The sequence below is a fragment of the Aythya ferina genome (assembly GCF_964211825.1).
Source record: "Aythya ferina genome assembly, chromosome: 2".
In the NCBI taxonomy this organism is placed as follows: Eukaryota; Metazoa; Chordata; class Aves; order Anseriformes; family Anatidae; genus Aythya; species Aythya ferina.
The window spans coordinates 141,509,263-141,527,298 of record NC_140297.1 but is presented as its reverse complement, the minus strand read 5'-3'; the positions used below and the strand labels follow the sequence as shown (position 1 = coordinate 141,527,298).

General features: G+C 37.7%; 1 protein-coding gene across 4 annotated transcripts in view; it reads right to left on the bottom strand.

Moving 5' to 3' along the window:
• OXR1 (oxidation resistance 1) overlaps positions 1-18,036 on the bottom strand; it is a 268,713-nt gene that overhangs the window by 121,811 nt on the left and 128,866 nt on the right. For all 4 annotated transcript variants that reach the window (XM_084509713.1, XM_084509712.1, XM_084509714.1 and 1 more), the window contains exon 3: positions 14,372-14,568. In XM_084509713.1, the coding sequence (XP_084365839.1) occupies positions 14,372-14,568 (197 nt within the window). The remainder of the gene's footprint in view (positions 1-14,371; positions 14,569-18,036) is intronic.

Below are 18,036 nucleotides of genomic sequence, written 5' to 3'. Positions count from 1 at the left end.
AGCCACATCATGCTGTTGTTGCCCTGGGGCTACATGGACCCTCCACGGGAAGGCTGACGATGGAAGAAGCCAACTGACCTGGACACTGTCTTTTTCTTTGGACTGTAAAACACAGTAGTCCTCCACAAACAGGTGTGTTGCTGCCTTGGTGTTTGGGGAAAAAGAAATACCTACATTTCACCTCAGAGCTGGTGTTGGTATAAATAATAGCAATTTGCACTCACATTCCATGTTTCTGATTCTTCTGCCTTAAACAACCAAATAATAAGGCAACTGAAGGCCTAGGAGGTTTTAATGGGGTAAGTATCAGAAGAAAGCTGCAGTATTACCACAGGTGGTTTTAAGGGTTCAGGTGAAGATTGTGATCACTGAAGGGCTGGAGCACCTCTCCTATGAAGAAAGGGTGAGAGAGCTGGGGATGTTTAACCTCAAGAAGAGAAGGCTCTGGGCACACCTCATTGAAGTTTTTCAACACTTAAAGGGCGTCTTATAAAAAAAGATAGAGAACAACTTTTTACTTGGGCAGATAGTAATAGGACAAGGGGGAATGATTTTTAACTAAAAGGGGGGAGATTTTGATTACAGTTTAGAGGAAATTCTTCACTCAGAGGCACTGGAATAGATTGCCCAGAGAGACTGTGGGTGCCCTGTCCCTGGAGGTGTTCAAGTCTGGGTTCAATGAGACCCTTGCCTCATTGTGCACCTATTATTTGCCAGTGCATGGAGGCACTATATTAATTTACAGCTAGCTTACAAACATTCAAAATTGACAAATCATTTGTGCTGTTAACCAACATCTCTTTAGTGTATGAGGTTAGATATCACTACGTATGGTTTTGCATTCATATACTATGTGCGCTGGTTATGAAATCATGATCTCACTGAAATCTCTAGCAACTCAAAGTCAAATTATATTTAGTATTTTTACTCTTTATATTTACCTTATTTTCATACATAAGTCATCCTGACAGTAGAAAAAGGGCAAATATTAAGTCTACTAGAGAGGATGTGGGTACCTAAAACATGCTAAGAGAACTTCACAAGTATACAGTTGCAGAAGAGCATTTCTCATCATCATATTTACATAAAGTAAATGAGCTAGAAATTCTCTTCCAGTTCTTTAAAGTTAAAAATAGCTTAATACAAAAATACAATTGACAACAACATCTTCAACAGGACAAGAATCAGAAATGAACTGGCTGATTTTATTAACAGAACATGGGACTATTGCATGAGACAGGGCTTTTTGGTACACTGTGCCATTATTGAAGCTCTTCCCTAGTGAACTTTGTTGTAAGCTCTCTCCTTCTCACTCTCTTGGCACCTTTCTCATTTGCTTGCACTCCTACTTCTTTGCTTTTTACTTTTTATATTGGTGTCTCGCTGACTTCATATCTGCACTGTCTCCCATCCAACATCTTCCCCTCTGCAATCAGAAATCTCTCCCAATACCCAAGGAGACCTTGGTAGTAGCAGTGAGGCATAATCACCATTGTCTAGGCTGAGTGACAGCAGGGTTTCATTTTCTCCTTGTCATTTGAGTCAACAACGCTTGTGGCCTCTGATTGAAGTGGAACATCCTTCAGCAGAATATCTGGCTCTTAATTCATGGAGAATCCACAACAACGAATATGTTGTGTTTAAAAATAAATAAGTAATTCAGTCACATGTAGCTTTCATGTTTTTTGCTTCAGCTTTCAAACAAGTTGAAGTGAAATTAAAAACAAACTTGCAGATGAATTACAGATCCCTCAGCCATATGATTTCAAACACATAAAATATGTTTTTTTCTACGTAATTTAGATACAAGTTCTCAGAGAGAATTCTTGTTCCTTCTTAATTTAAGGCAGACTCACTATTCACACTAAAAAAAAAAAAATTAAAATTAAAAATCCCATTTGCAAGTTCCCACTAATTGTCATTTAGGAAACCCTTACAGAGGAATACAAAAATTAAATCATTACAAAAGAACTTATTTGCAGCATGTTTTTCTTGTCAGTGTAGGGAAAAAAAAATGCTTCAAGGAAGAAATTGGCAACCTATCCAAAAGAAAATGAAGTTATGCATTTTTGTCTCTGCAAATTAAATAAGAAAATCAATCTGATGGTATTTATAGCAGTGAAATTGGGAAGGAAATGGGACTTCTAAAAGACCATCAAATGCAGGAATCCTGTTCAATGAATTCCGAGGCACTGAACTGAACCCAAACCACCTTTATCAGTGGAGCTTTTTGGAAAAAGTTTTTTTTTTTTTTTTCTGGCAGGTTAGTTACAATCAAGTGTAATAAAGAAATGGTATTCTTAAGAATGTGCTGGATGCATTCTCATTTAAAAAGACAGTCTCTCAGAGTGACCTTGTCATGGGAAAACATTGTCTTGCACGAGACAGCAATGGTGTGTTAGGTCTTCTCATATCAGCCCTCTCAATTCTCATACTTTTTAGTTGTGATGAGTTGCAATCTTATCTGTAACCCTTCAAGAGAAATGAAATATGTTAAAAAAAAAAAAAAAAAAAGGCCAAACTCCTTGTGTCACCTGGCTTGGTTTGTTTTCAAGCAGACAACAAAATCTTTGCTCATAAGAAATAAGGTTTGTCTTTTACAACTGATACTATATCCTCTTCTGTCTGACAAGTCCGGAATGTACATAGTAAGTATCAAGAAGAAAACACATAACTAATCAGTATAGGTTTAGATCAATGCCAGACAGCATAAGTCTGTTCTCCCTCACATAAAAATACCAGATCAGACTCACCACAGATTATGTAGATGTGACCCCAGTGGGATTCACATCCTTCCACGAGAGCTGAGTTTGGGCCACACCATCAGATCGCTTTCTGTCATCTCAGGGCTGGCAGTGCCCTGAGTATTCAGTATTTTCTCAGGATTCACCGTGACCCTGGTTTCTCTCTGAGATTCCAGCTGTGGTCAATACCACATGGTTAACATGGTTAACTACAACAGCTGGGTTTGAAAGTCTTGACCTATGCCAATCTGTGCCTTGTGTTTTACTAAAACAAAACTTTCCTCTTGTCAAATAATAACAGTAATTAAAAAAATAAAAAAAAGAAGTTTGATTTGTAGAATAAGCTTAAGACTTTCCATCAAACTTTGTTTCTCTAAGTACATTTAAATTGCATGTTTTCAGAAATGACTATACACAGGCCCTGTTTTCTCTCAGACTTATTCAGAGAATAAATATCAGTATCTTGGCAAACTACTGAACAACCAATCTCAGCACTGTCTTGCACATAAATGAAAAGGGAACAATATAATTTAAACTGTAGGTAGATAACAAAAGCATCTAATTACATACCCAAGTGGTCACATGTTTTTAAGCAAAATATTCAGCTAAGGTGGCTGAGAAACTGCAAATCAACAGCTCTTTGAACAAATCATGCTTGCCATATTTCCTCTGCCAGAGGAAAGAGACAGTAATTCTATCTTCTGCAAATTGAAAGAATAAGAGAATCTCTCAAGCATATTAATTATTGAGATTCACTGGAAATATAGTGGGATTGCTGCCACTGTTTAGTTTTCATGAACATATCTGGCCAATTAGTATCTAAATTTATAAAAAGACTTCTTTCATTGTTGAATGTTTTATGCTTGTAACGTCTTTACATATTCCTATGTGCATACTAATGCTCTGTAATTGAGGAACACTCATCAGTACAATAACTTCATGATAAAATCCAACTGTTCTTCATAGTCCAACACAAAAATCAAGTTTTGGCAACAACACTCAGTTCCCATAGGATTCTGGGGTGGGAAGAGAATAACAACAAGCCAGTTTCTTAAAATCCATAAGGAACTTCATAGCAAGCTGCCCTGGAGACAAACTTAACCCAGCAGCTCTGTCTCCTGAAGACTGTCTCATTCTGATTTATCTAGTAATCTAACAAGAAAGCCTGAAGCCAAGAAAGAGCAAAAATTAGTTTAAAAAAAAATAATAATAATAACAGAAGAGGAAAAAGCTTTTCAAACAGCTGGTCTCAAGGCCAGTATGTGCATGGAGATATCTGGGATCCCTTACATTCAGGACCCAGAAATATTAATCCATTGGTAGTGCCTGTCCCAGTATAATCCCAGTATGGCTGGGATTAGATCACTGTGAGACTCACAGGGAAACAACCTGCTTGTAAGGAAGGGAGACAGCTTTGCCATCTCAGTGGTAACTTCAGAGGTAAGGGAAGTCAATTCCAATTCTGCAATGATAAACTGCAGTATTTCTGTACTTGTGTTTTGGTCCACACCAGATTTATTTATTTATTTATTTTCTTCACTCCTCCAGGCTTTTTTATGGATGTAGAGAAAGTTTAAGGCAACAAATAAAAAAAAACACTTGCCAAGTCATTTGGCATTATCAGTAATCTTGAGCTTCTGGTTATTACCCAGAAATCATAGCTTTAATAATACTGACAAGGAAAACAGAAATGATCCCTAAAACAGAAATACCATACTCCTCTTGCACTAGCTGATCTTCTATGATATTTTAAGACAAGAAATTTGAAACGTTCCATTTATTTCTATTTATTTAGAGTGGGCAATCTGAAGAACAGATAATGAGTTCAGCTACTTTAATTTTTTTCCCTTTTAATTAAAAAAAAATATTTTTATAACCTGTTTCAGTGCATTTTTTAGCTAGATAGAATTACCAAGCTGTCTGTGAACCTCACATTTTACTTCAGAATGAATAAAATATTAATAATCAAAATAGATGCTTTGATACGGTAATATTTCTTCTTCTCATAGCAATGCTTACCAGATAAAATATCTGGAAATCAATTTAGCCTAGCAGTCTTTGCTGAAGACTGCAAACATTGGGCACTTATAATTGGTTAAAGAGAACACTCTCTGCTGATGAAAGCCAGAAGCTAGGGACAGTCCTCAGACTTTGCAGGTAAATTCACTTATTGGAATTTCAAAGTTTGTTTATATGAAAACACAAATAAAAGCCATTACCAATAACTTTCTTGAAACATAACATTTTATTTTTGCATACAAATTAGAAATTAATGCTACCTTTCATTACATTTTTTTTGTTGCTGTTATTTATAAAATGATAATTTTATATTACCATCGGGTGGTCCAACCACCTAGACTACAATACCCCATAGATGATGACTCTGACAAAATGTGGTATTTGCTAAAGTAATGGTAGGCACCCTCTGTGATGTCTCCCACCATCCACAGATCTCACTATTTCATCCCAGAGGGCAATAAGGTTCAACAAGCATGATTTATCCATAGTAAAGGCATAGTGGCTATTCCACATGGGCTTCTCCTCCATGTGTTCAGAAATAACTTCAAAGAGGACCTGCCCAATGATTTTCCTAGAAACTAAAAGTGAGTCTGAACAGCCTATAGTTCCCTGGATAATGCTTATTGCCATCTTTCAAAAGACGTAGCATTTGACTTTCTGCCATCATCAAAGACCTCCCATGAAATCTGTGACATTGCAAAGATGATAGAGAGCAGCCTCACAGCAACCTCAGCCAGCTTCTTCAGCATCCTTTGCATGTATCCCATTGTGTCCATGAATTTCTATGGATCGAGATTTTCTTCAAGTGATCTCTGACTCAGTCCTCTCCCACTGCTAGTAATTACTGTCTTCCCTGAACCCTCTCTCCAGGCTCTAAAGCCTCAGTCTTATCTGCATCTACTACCACAAAATCACCCAGCTATTTCTGCAATGAGCCCACATTTCTTTTCATTCGTTCATTTTCTTTGTTCATTCTTTTGCTGCTAGAAGGAAGATTCCACTGCTTCACAATACTCAAAAGACCAGTGCTCAAGGCACATTTGAGGTGTAAGAAATCAAGTCCTTTCTTCAGTTATTTTTCCCTTATACAGAAGACTTCCAATGAGAGACCGAAGGTGATTCACCCTGTATTAGCCCAGAGCTTACATGTCAGATCAGTCTTTCTGTATAGTTCTCTCCCTCAGATTCAAATTTTAGTGTCCCAAGAGGATGTACTATTGGCTGACCTTGTAAGTTGAATAGGTTGCCTATAGAACAATAAAAGATATCAGCTTTGTCCTGATGTAAAGCAGGGAAATTATGAAATCCTGAAATACATCTTGCACAAAATGACTTAGCAGATAATATGATAGCAACCTATGTGATTAAAAACAAAACCAGGATGCTAAGAAACAGGACGTGCTGAGATGAAAACATCACTCTTCTGGTGGATGCTGTCTCTATAGCTCAGAACTCATTTATATTCAAAAGATACATGACTATATAAAGGACAAAAGAAGGACACGGCATTAAAAACTGGCTTTAAATGGCTCCAAGTTTTAAATCGTTAAAAAAAAAGGAAAAAAAAAAAAAAAGAAAAACAAAGATATGAACAAATGCTTGCTTGCTTATCCAGAGTAGCTATGTGATCTGAATCACTAACACAATTTTTCATGAAAGGTGAATGAATAAGAACTTTGCATAGTTACTGTTGCTATGAAAGCCACTTCCCTTATTAGCCACGCATTGCACAAATTATTTCCTTTTCCTTATCACTCACAAACAGGTAATGAAGTGCTTGGAAAATGGACTCCTCTCCTAAAAGTTTCTCAGATTGTATTTGAAAGGAAGCAGTCAGAATGATATTCCTCAAAAAGCAGCAAGTATTCAACAAGGAATTTGCAAGTACATTTAATGGGACAGTGTCAGACTCTGCAAATGTGTGTGATCTGCATCTGGATCCTGTGAGAGAGAGTTGGCAGCTTCATCTCCCATCTGTCTTCCTCTGAAAGCAAGCGGACACAGATCAAATTTACAGCGTCTACGGCACCAAACTCCTCCACTCATCTAACAAACTCTAATATACCTACCTACGTGCCAAGCTTTGCTAGAATTAGCACCAAAGAAGAAAGGTGATTGTGTGAAAAAGAGGAAAAATTTGAAGGCTGCTACAGACATGAACCACATTTTGTTCTGCAGAGGAGAACAGGCAAATATATTCAACTTCTAAACAATAGGAAGATACCTTCAATTATATGTTTGGAAAGAAAGTGGAGTATTCTTTGCAGGAGAACCTCTCTACAGTAAACACATGAATTATTATCAGAATGAGTCCCATAAAAGATATAATCATAGAATCATAGAACGGTTTAGGTTGGAAGGGACCTTAAAGACCACACAGTTCCAACCCCCCTGCCATAGGCAGGGACAGCTCCCACCAGACCAGCTTGCTCAAAGTCCCATCCAGCCTCACTTTAAGGGATGGGGCATCCACAGCTTCTCTGGGCAATAAGATATTTCTAGAGAGTCCCAAGTAAGATCTCTAAGAGCAGAAAGGAATTTGAGCACTAAAAAAAAGAAACAAACACAATGTCTGACCTCCAAAGAAGGTTTGTATTTATTTTTGAGGACAAAGGCAAGAGGAAGCCACCTATGTTTTTATGTAGCAACTGCAATAGAAATTAGTCTCATGAGATAAGCCCCATTAGACTCTCAGCTGGGATAAAAGGAAACACGTATTTTCAGGTGCAGTAATTTTCTCCTCCAGTTCTGAACCCAATAGCAGATTCAGCTTGATGTCTCTGGTCCAAGGCTCTCCACCATTGCTAGGCTCATTCATGGGTGATGAAGCTCCACCATATGAAATGACATAAGAAATCACCACTCTAACTAAAGTCAGTCCAGGCATATTAGGTACTAATATGTACTGCATAACAAAGAATCTTATATCAACAGATTGTGTGAATTCATCCACGTTTATAGTATTTATTACTAAATTTACACTTCATCACACTATCTGTTTTCCTTGACGTATTTTAAAATAAATACAAAATTTATGGAAGAAGCTTGGAATGTATGTGAAAGCACAAAGAAAATGTATCTACTGCATATGTAACAAATATGCTATTTATTTATGCTTCCAAATCATGACAAGAATTTATGACCTAATTGGACTCAACCCAAAACACATATCAAAAGGGTAAGATATATAGTTACATTCAATCAATAGTAGTTGATCAGTTCCAGTTTGTTTTTTTTCTTTTCAAAACAGGAAGAACTATAACTTATTTTTCACTTGAATAAAGTTTTGTTTTAGATTCTCATATCACTGTATAAAATCTCAATTATATTGTTTTGTGCATTAATAACAACCCTTGTGACAAGTCATTACTTACATTTATAGGCCATTACATTATTTGGAAGATACATCTTCTTTTAAGAACAATACATTTTGAAGTACTAAATTAGTTGTAGCGACTAAACTAATCCCAACTAAATTTGAAGTGACTGCCCACTGTAACATTGTCCCTCACACAGAAGAGTGGGAACTCACAAAAAATTCTTGCCTTTTCCTATTTAGCACTTTGGCATTAATTAGTATTGATTTGTTTTGGAGACTTAGTCAAGTAACATGTATTTATTCAGAGCTGCTCAACCCAAACGCTTCATTTCTCTTCCACACTGATTTTATATCAGCATTCTTCTACTGCTCTGAATAGGCAATGTCTATATTCAATAAATAAATACAGATACCTACAGCAGAGAAGAGTACTAGTATTGTAATGTCAAACTAGCATAAAAACATTCTTTATTAAGATTCCTGGCAATCTCATTTGCAAGAGAGGTTGACGAAGAAAAGACTTTGTTCCTATTTTTTTCAAGTAGAACTTGTAATAAATTTAAAACAAATGAACAACTGGAGCAAAGAGAACCTTGGAAATTAATATTTCCCAAGTGTCAGCATTCTGTATATCATGTGCATACACAGGTGTATGCATTCTGTCTGAACCACTGTGTGCAGTTGTAATAGCAATACCTTCCATAGGAGACAGAGGCTATGCCAACACAAGATGTCTCCTGAGATAGTTGATAGTTATCTTCTACTTGAAACAAGGCGTGCTAGTAGAAGTCTTCATATTAACATTTGCATTAAAGCTTTTATAAAAAATTATGTTCTAATAAAAATTGCTGCATTATTTCTCCTCCCCCCAGCCATGTACTCTAACAACATTTTCTACTTTGAACTACTGTTTTGCTTTGTGATTTCTTTCGCCCAAATCCTGGTGTCAGGAAAAAATCTTTATGCAACCATTATAATGCTATATAATTGATCTAACCTATTGTGGGTTTATTGTAATAGCTAACAGAATAAAAGGAGGCCTTTTTCATTACAAGACCAGGGTTACCAGGTAGACAGGCAGCATCCTCTAGAGGCATGTAAGCACTACACACCACAGTATTCATGGCTAAATGGGAATCAGGTAATACACCTCAAGCATGTGTCTTTATAGTGCAACAATATTAGATACTTAAGTCTCCTTAACAAGCTGCTGAACATATATTTTAGGCATCAGGCCATGAAGAGACCTGCAGTATGGTCCTGCAAGCAACGCAGCTGTGATGCTGCACCCGTGCTAACTGCACACCAGCTAGGAAGAGCAACTTGTAGCCTGGACATGGCAGTAAGCTTATACAGCCTTATTGCTTTGAATTCAGCTACCCATAAAATTGTATGGAATTGTAAAGTATTCCAGCCCACTTTTTTGAATGGTGAAGACCCAGACAGATACCTACTTCTTCTCTTTTGGGGGAGTTGCTCCACAACAAGCACTTCAGAAATAAATTGGCCTGAATTTTTAAGTGCCAGAGGCATCTAAAAACTCTAATTTTAGGTTTTTATTTTTAAGTGTCTTTGGTACTGTTTCTAGAGTTCTCTGAAAAACTTTAACCAGCCCACCATGCAGACTGTTTTTCCTACACTCGCCTTATTAATCTAGGAGTTCCCACTCAATTTCTTCACACCAGTTCAGCAGTGAAGCTGCAGGAGCCCTCCTGCCTGCTGAGCCTGCCATATGGAAGAGTTATTTCTCCCCCTCACTGACTCTCCATTTTCTGTTTCATTTCATCCAAGCACACAACTTGTTCCCTGTTGCTTTTTCTTCCTCCCCTCTCTTACCTATTTTGTTCCCCACTTTTTAGAAGTGCACTCAAAAAGTTTGGAAAGCATCTGAGATGCTGCCTGTGGGAAAGATGGAATGCAAAATCAGTATCTTGTGAACCAAGTAGGAGCAGTGCTGATAAAATTTGAAAATTTCTTGGAATTGCCGGGATATTCCTTCCTCAATACATATTCAACTCCCAGAGGTCCAAGGGAAATCTGTGTATGCATAAGGTGACACAAAAGAAGGAGAGAAAGAAAGAAAGAGAGAAAGACAGAGAGAGAAAGAGAGAGAAAGAGAGAGAAAGAGAGAAGCAAACTCTGGTGCTACTGAATATTTAGAAACACAATCTGTCAGACAATTGGCTATAACAGCTCACTGAGATGAGAGCATACACAAGCTGCTACAGTTTCTTCTGCAAAGCATGTGCGTGCAAGGTAAATGCCCACGTGTCTGTGGGTCTGTTAAGCAGAATGAGATTTATATAGAGACCTGAGAAGTGCTTTCTTCACATGCAAATCCAAAAACAAACAAACAAAAAAAAAAAAAAAAAATAAATAATTTTGATTTTACTCTTTCCATAACTTGGTAAAGCAAAACCGGTTGCATATTTCTTTACACATAATATTAAGCTACACAGCTGGCATGTATTAAATACAATGGGCAGCCATTAACAAATCAGGCCAACCCTGGAAGTAAAGGTATAACAGGCAAAGATATGCTGATATTTACATCTTAAACCATTAAAAAATGTATATAAATACATGCATAAATATGAATACTAAACTTCTTCTATATATCCAGATTTGACCTCAGGTCTTATATTTATAATGTACTTTGAAAATCATTATAGTTACTGAAAACAAACATGAAAAATGAGAGTTTTTTCACAAAACACAACAGGTATTAGTTTACTCAAGCTCCATTAGTCACTATCATTAATACTGTCATTTGACAATTTGGTTGGAGGTTAATGTAACAGAATACTAATTTTTAAATGAAAGAGGCAAAGCCATCTGAGATCATTAGATTTTCAACACATGTTCTTAATCCATTTATCACAGTAATGATTAGTTCATGTTGCTTGATCTTGGACACTGATTGCTTTTAGTAGAGAACATGCAAACAAGGTCAAAACAAGGTAAAACCCTGTGTAATTGTATTAGGTGAGCAACAAGTCTAATGTGCTTGTTTAAGCTATTTAAGAGCCAACTGTACACAAAACACCATTAGAATTTGGTATTTCCTATTTCAGATTCCCTGCCCATTGCAGGTGTGTCATTACCTTCATCCTCAGAAAGCTACAAACTGTTTGCTTAGACTTTGTGTATTAAAATTAATTTTTGACACGTCAAAGAAATTGAAGCAGGTTTAAATCAAAGGGGTCACATAGGCCATAACTTAAATGACAAGGAAGTTGATGGGAGCTTTAAGAAGACAACTATTGTTTCTCTCACATTATACTGTCCAAAGACGATACCAGAACAATTTAGCCAGTACAGCAAACATGTTCATCTGATAAAAGTACTGTGCTGTCCAAGATGAAATCCTTCATTTTCACAATATTCAGGAATATGTATAATTACATGTTTGTGAAGATACAGAGAAACTCTTATTTCTTCAGATTGCCTGTCAGTAAAATCTGAACATTATGTACTATGAAGTAACACTGGCTGGTACTGACACTTTGTGATTTAGGCATGTTCCATATTGTCCTGATTTCAGCTAGGATGGAGTTAATTTTCCTCCCAGCAGCTGGTATTGTGCTGTGTTTTGGATTTAGGATGAGAACAATGTTGACAACATTCTGATGGTTTCTGTGTTGCAGAGCAGTGCTTATACTACGTCAAGGACTTTCCAGCTCCTCATGCTGCCCTGCCAGCAGGGAGGCTGGGGGTGCACAAGAAGCTGGGAGGGGACAGAACCAGCACAACTGATCCAAAGCAGACAAAGGGATGTCCCATACCATACGGTGTCATGCTGAACAATAAATATGGATTCTCTGGTCAGGCTGGGGGGGATCACTGCTCAGGGATGGGATGGGCATTGATTAGTGGGCAGTGAGCAACTGCATTGTGCATCACTTGCTTTGTACATTCGACTATTATTATTATTATTATTACTATTTTTACATTTCCTTTTCTGTCCTATTAAACTGTCTTTATCTCAACCCACAAGCTTTTTACTTCCTTTTTCCCATACTGGGTAGGTCCTTGCCCAGTACTTAGAAGATGTTGTTTAAAAAAAAAACATGTAAGCTTGGCCACTTTCTATGGTCTGTTCCCTTTATACTTCCCCAGGGTCTACAACTGATGTTCACAAATGTTAGCATCTGTTTACAGATAAGCTGCCTGTTGAATGTTGCTGTTTGTGGACGCGCTGTCTGTGTTCCAGCACTGCAACAGGGTACACAGAGACGCCATGCAATATCCACCCCTAGAGACTTGTAAGACTTGGCAAGACAATGCTTTGGCTGTTCTGATCTATTGTTGGCTGAAATCCTACTTCCAACAGGAGATCAGACTATCTAACCTTCAGAGGTCTTCAGAGGTCCAATCAACACTTCCATAAGTCTGTTGAAGGAAGTGTTGCACAATGTTTGACAAATTAAGCTAATGTGTGAGCAACATTCTGTTATTCCAACACCGAGATCGGTTCACGAGCATTTAGTGTTCAGAATCTGTGATCACTAGAAGCATCTCTAGGTTTTTAATATTGGTAGAGTTCACATTACAATGATTTTTTAAAGGTTCATAACAGAAAATGCAGGTAAGTCAAATTTAACAAGGAGATAAATGCAAACCTGAGTCAGTGCCTCCATACAAATACTGGGATTTGGTTGATGGCAGAAGAACATTTAATGGTTGATGGTAAATTTTCCAATAACAGCTTTAATCTTGAGTTAAATTAAGAACTCATTTTGATGATATGGTGGATCTTTACATTCATTACTACTCTTGAGGATAACTCCCCCATCCCATCCCCTGCTTTAGGCATGAAACAATCTCAGCATATCTTTGATACTCCTTTGAGATTATTGGGAGGAATGAGAAAAAAAGTCATAGAGCAGTATTTCCTAGCACATTTAAAAGTATAAAAAAAAAGAATCACTCAAGTACACTGATTTAACTATGCTTTCTCAGAAAACACATTCTAGACTAATGTATAAAGGATTCCATTTTAGGGTGCTATTCTCACACATAATAGGATAGAATATCCTTCAAAGAAGGACTGTGAAACCTGAGAGTATTAAATATAATTTTGGAATCTATGTCCAAGATGCTAATGAACTCATCAATGACTTCACTTTGCCTCATTTTTGTTTATGTTGAGGTAGACAGGATTGAGTGGAAGCAGATAGTCAAAGCTTCTATGAGTTTTTGGAAGGCAATTCCACAGCTCATTTTGAACAAGGAACATCAAAAACTGCAAATACATATAACCATTGACAACTTAAAATACATCCTTCATTATTAAGTTGTGTAGATTGTTTTTAAAGAAGGAAACTACATTGGCAATTTTAAGCATTCAGATGTAACACACGAGAAATGTTTAATGCAACACATTTTTCTTTACTTTTTAGATGAGTTAAAGGCACATAAATATTTACTTTTAACAGAATGAAATTCTCACATTATTCTGCAGTAATTCAACAGCCAACAAACCCATAATTAAAATACATAACTTCTTTTTCTTAAAACTGCTGACTCTTTGTCTGTTCAAAGCACAGCATTAGCATCCATCCCTCTTATTTTTACAACTCCCATTAGCATATCTGCCTCTCAGAAGCATTACTGTACCAGGCACAAACACTAGAAGGCTACTCTTTGTGCAGTTTTAATCAGGTAAGACGAAAAATCTTACCAAAGAAATCAGTCAGGCCCAGTCCTGAAAAGATTTATGGGGAAGCAAGTTATGAAGCACCTGCTAGGGTGCGTAAGACAGTTTTATGAAGCATGTAGATACTGAAATCTCAGGAGAATATCCAAAAACCCAAATTATTCAGAAAAAGGTATCCAGAAACCCCTAATTAATCCTGGCTACGTTTTCCTAGAAGTACTCCAAGCTCAGTAGGCCTTCTCCAAACTGGAAATCCTTTCTAAGCAGGAGCATTCTAAATTATCTCTGCCTAAATTCTAATGCAATCAATTGTCAAAGGCAATTACATCCTTTCCATAACATTCCTCCCCAAATTGCTTCTGTCTTTTCTTCAATAATTGTTCTTAGGAAAAAAAAAAAAAAAAAGGCTGAAGAAAGAATTCTTGTAAACTGTGCAAGATAAACAAAGCAGGTTAATTCTTAACGGTAATTTGGCATCAGCATTAAGATATGACATCTTATTGCTCGCTGTGGGCATTTGTAACCTTAACAGCCAAACACAATTAACTAAAAGAAATAAAGCACAGGTAAATAGGAAATCCTTGCGATTTTAATGAGCATATTTGATTTTTTCTGTGAAAGAAAACTCACCGATGGTGTAATATCTCTTCAACTCACTCCTCCGTGTGTTGCGCCTTTGGGTATTCGTGGTGTTGTTCTGTTCCTCCTCAGAAGTTGTTGCCTTAGTGGCAAGCAAAGATTTACTGGGCTGAGGAGTCTGAGCTTCAGCTGCCACTGGGTTGCATCCTGGCCCACTAATATCCACCGACTGTGACTTTTTCTTTAATCTAAAGACAATTTAAGGCAGTAAGGTATTATTAATCTTTGTTCTACAGCTAGATTTTATAATCTGCTTTATTTAATATAGAATAACACCACCATATTCACTGTACACAATTCATGCATGTCCCAGCACAACACAGAAGAATAGCAGTGGTAAATTAGGCCTTTTAGTAATTTCCCCTTTCAGCTCCTGCTAAATCAGTTACAGCAGTTACGTCTCATCCTATTGCAGCTCACACGTAGCTGCAAATGAACTGCCCTCGGATCAGCCTGCTGAGCTGCTTGTAGGATCAGTCCCTAATCCATTCCAGAGAAGATGAGCTGATACAATTAACCTATCATTACATTTGCTTGGCTTAAATTTCCACAGACAAGGGGAATACAAAGAAATTAAATCATTTGCACAAAGTTGCTGAAAGCCCCAAGAGAAAGGAGCTGACTTACGATCTGAATTCAGATGTAGCTCTACAACTGCATTTCTCACTCTGTAGTAATTTTAATGTGTTGTTTCTCACATAAATTCAAGACTCCCACTAACCTCTGATGCCACTTTGTGCGCTGTAACAGCAGTGGGCAGAGGAAGAGAAATACTCTCTCCTGCAGAAGAAATCAGTGCTGCTCAGCTCATTAATGGCATCCAGGCAGAATTTGACTTATTAACCACTATTCTCTGAACCTGACCATATTTATTTATTTATTTATTTTACCCATCTGGTTGTCCACACATCCAGACATAACATCATAACTCAGATACAAGAATATTTTGGTAGATGGTGTCAAAAGCCTTGCTGAAGTCAAGGAAAATGACGTCTGCTCCCCAAACACTTCCTCAGGGTTCTGCAGGACAGAGACACACAAAAACTCTCAAATCCCACTTTGAAGAAGTTTTAAGTACAGTCCCATCACTAAATCACCACAGTTCTGCCATAACTAAGACTGGGCAGGGCAAACTCTCTGACTAACATGGTATGAGAAAAAAAAGAAAACTGTTATTTGAAATGACACTCTAGAAATCTTGTTTTGAGAAGTTTTTGAGTAGTATTTGAGCACATGTGATCACAGATGATCAAAGGTATTTACCTAAAATGAAGGCAATATATATATTTTTTAATTGACTCATTGGTTAACTTGGTATTCTATTATGATGTTAAAATCTGCTACCTTGTTGAATATGCCATATTCATAATAAAATATATATATATATATATATATATATATATATATATATATATAATTCATTACCACTTGAAACCCTTGGAGGTTTAAAGGATGACTTTGCAGAAGAAAATCACTAGTTTTTGAGAAATAATGTTCTACATCTGACCCAAGCGTCCACTGTTATTTCCGTAGGTTACAGAGCCTTGCTTCCGTGCTGTGCAAAAACGTTGTGTGCAAAGAAGCTACAAAGTGTTTATTACCTCCATAATTTCAAACCAAGACAAGTGAGACCTAAAGATCAATAAGTGTACATATGTTCCGCATTATGTATTTCTATGCCTGTGCCAATACTCTGCCTCAGAGGAAGACAGACGGCAGGCACGTTGAAATAAATGGTAGAAGTGGAAAAATACCATTATGATATACATTCTCAGCTATATAATGAGCACTTTCTTGGCCACCAAGGCCATCTGAAGGGCAGTCCAATTAATAAAATAGATTGCTGCACTGGGGGGAATACCAGATTGCTACAAATATACTGTGTCTGTTCTTCTGGAATCAACAAGGAATAAAGGGATAATACCTGTCACCTGAACAGCAAAAGACCACACGACCTTTATTAGGTGACATGATTAATGAAGGACTGGGTTCAAATGCCTATAGCAAATTAATGTGCAAAAAGAAGTAGTTATTTACTCTGAACACAGGTTCAAGTGAGGACAGAAGTTTATAGGAATGTCTTTAGAAAAACGAGCCACTTACTCTGCCTTTGAAATGCATCTTCACTGGACTGCAATGCCTTGCAAAGAAACCTTGAGTTCTGTGTATGTTTTGAAGCCAGGAAAACTAATTCTTTGTAAGGCTGACCCTTTTCCAGCACCCTGCTTTATTACTGGCCTTGTGCTATGCTTGCTTCCCCCTGCCCTATTTATTTATTTATTTATTATTTAAAGGTGCACTGGCTGAGACACGATTTATTCTCTGACAGAAAGGAATCTGAACGTGAAATGCTTCAGGATCACATTCCCTGTTCCTGATTTATTTCAGGCTGTCTTGTAGAAAAACAAATATAAGATAGAAGAAATGCTGTGCAAAGTGTTTTTATCTTTTATTTCATGTATTCCGTAGCAGCCTTCAACTAAGATTTCAACAACAGGCAACACAAGTCTTGCAGTATTGCTTGGTGTGACCCCAAATGACGCTGCTGCAGCCAGACGGCAGAGAAAATGCCAGCAAGGATTTCAAAGTCAGCACTCCATGGGCAGGACTTGGAAATGCACATTCAGTGGCAAGGGCACAGTTCTAACTTCACTGAGATCTGAATTAGAAAGGTCAGAAATTTCTTTTTCTGTAGCTATCCTTAAATTATAAAAGTTCTGGGGAAGGGGGGGAATGATTAACAAATAAAAGTAAAATCTGCAGTCTTTCTGAGGTGTGGAATCCCTGGGAGGTCATTACTGCCGCCCCTTTGCTAGTGGTGGTTTCTGTGAAGTATGGCAGTGGTCTCACTTCAGTGTTAAGGCACCTTCACAACAAAATCTGTAAGTTCAATGGAAACATCAAATGAGTATGAAGGCCCAATTACTGGCAATTAATTGAGACAGCCCATCCTGGGCTGACATTCAAACAGGGCTATAGCAGGGATTACTCAGCTGATACTGACTGGGTCTGGAGGTACAGTGTTTGTTTGGTACATGGCTGATTTAATGGCTGAGCAGCACCTCATTTTTAGACAGCCCTGTCACAACACACGTTTCACACATCTATCAGCGTAATTCAACTGCACTATTACTAATAACCCATTAAAAAACATTTTCTCCATTTATATCTCCCTGTATTTTCCTCAGAACAGATGTCACACACCCTAGTAGCTCCAGCCATCAGAGACCTTGTGCACAGTCACCCCTTGGTGCCTCTGACCTGCCCAGCAGCGGCACAGCGCCCAGATCTGCCTCTCAGCATCCTGCCGGTTCCTGATTGCAGAGGGTCTGCTCATTTAGCTAAGCCAGGAGGGATGTGCATCTCCAAGCTGCATGATATAACGTATACACTGACCAGCTTTTGAACTTCCTCTTTATTTCTCTTTCCATTCTCCCCATGCAAAGTTTTCCACCACAGCTTACGAACAGCCCAACAGATGGCTCCAGCTTTACCTCTGCCTGGCCAGCTGGCTCCCCGCGCTCCCCAGCAGTACCTCCTGTGACAGGTCACTTTGAACGGATTCTAAACATTTCCCTCTAAAAGCAAAAAGTCTGTCAGGTGGTTAGGCACTGACCACAGAGGGCTCTAGGCAGTCAGTACATATGGAAAGTCAA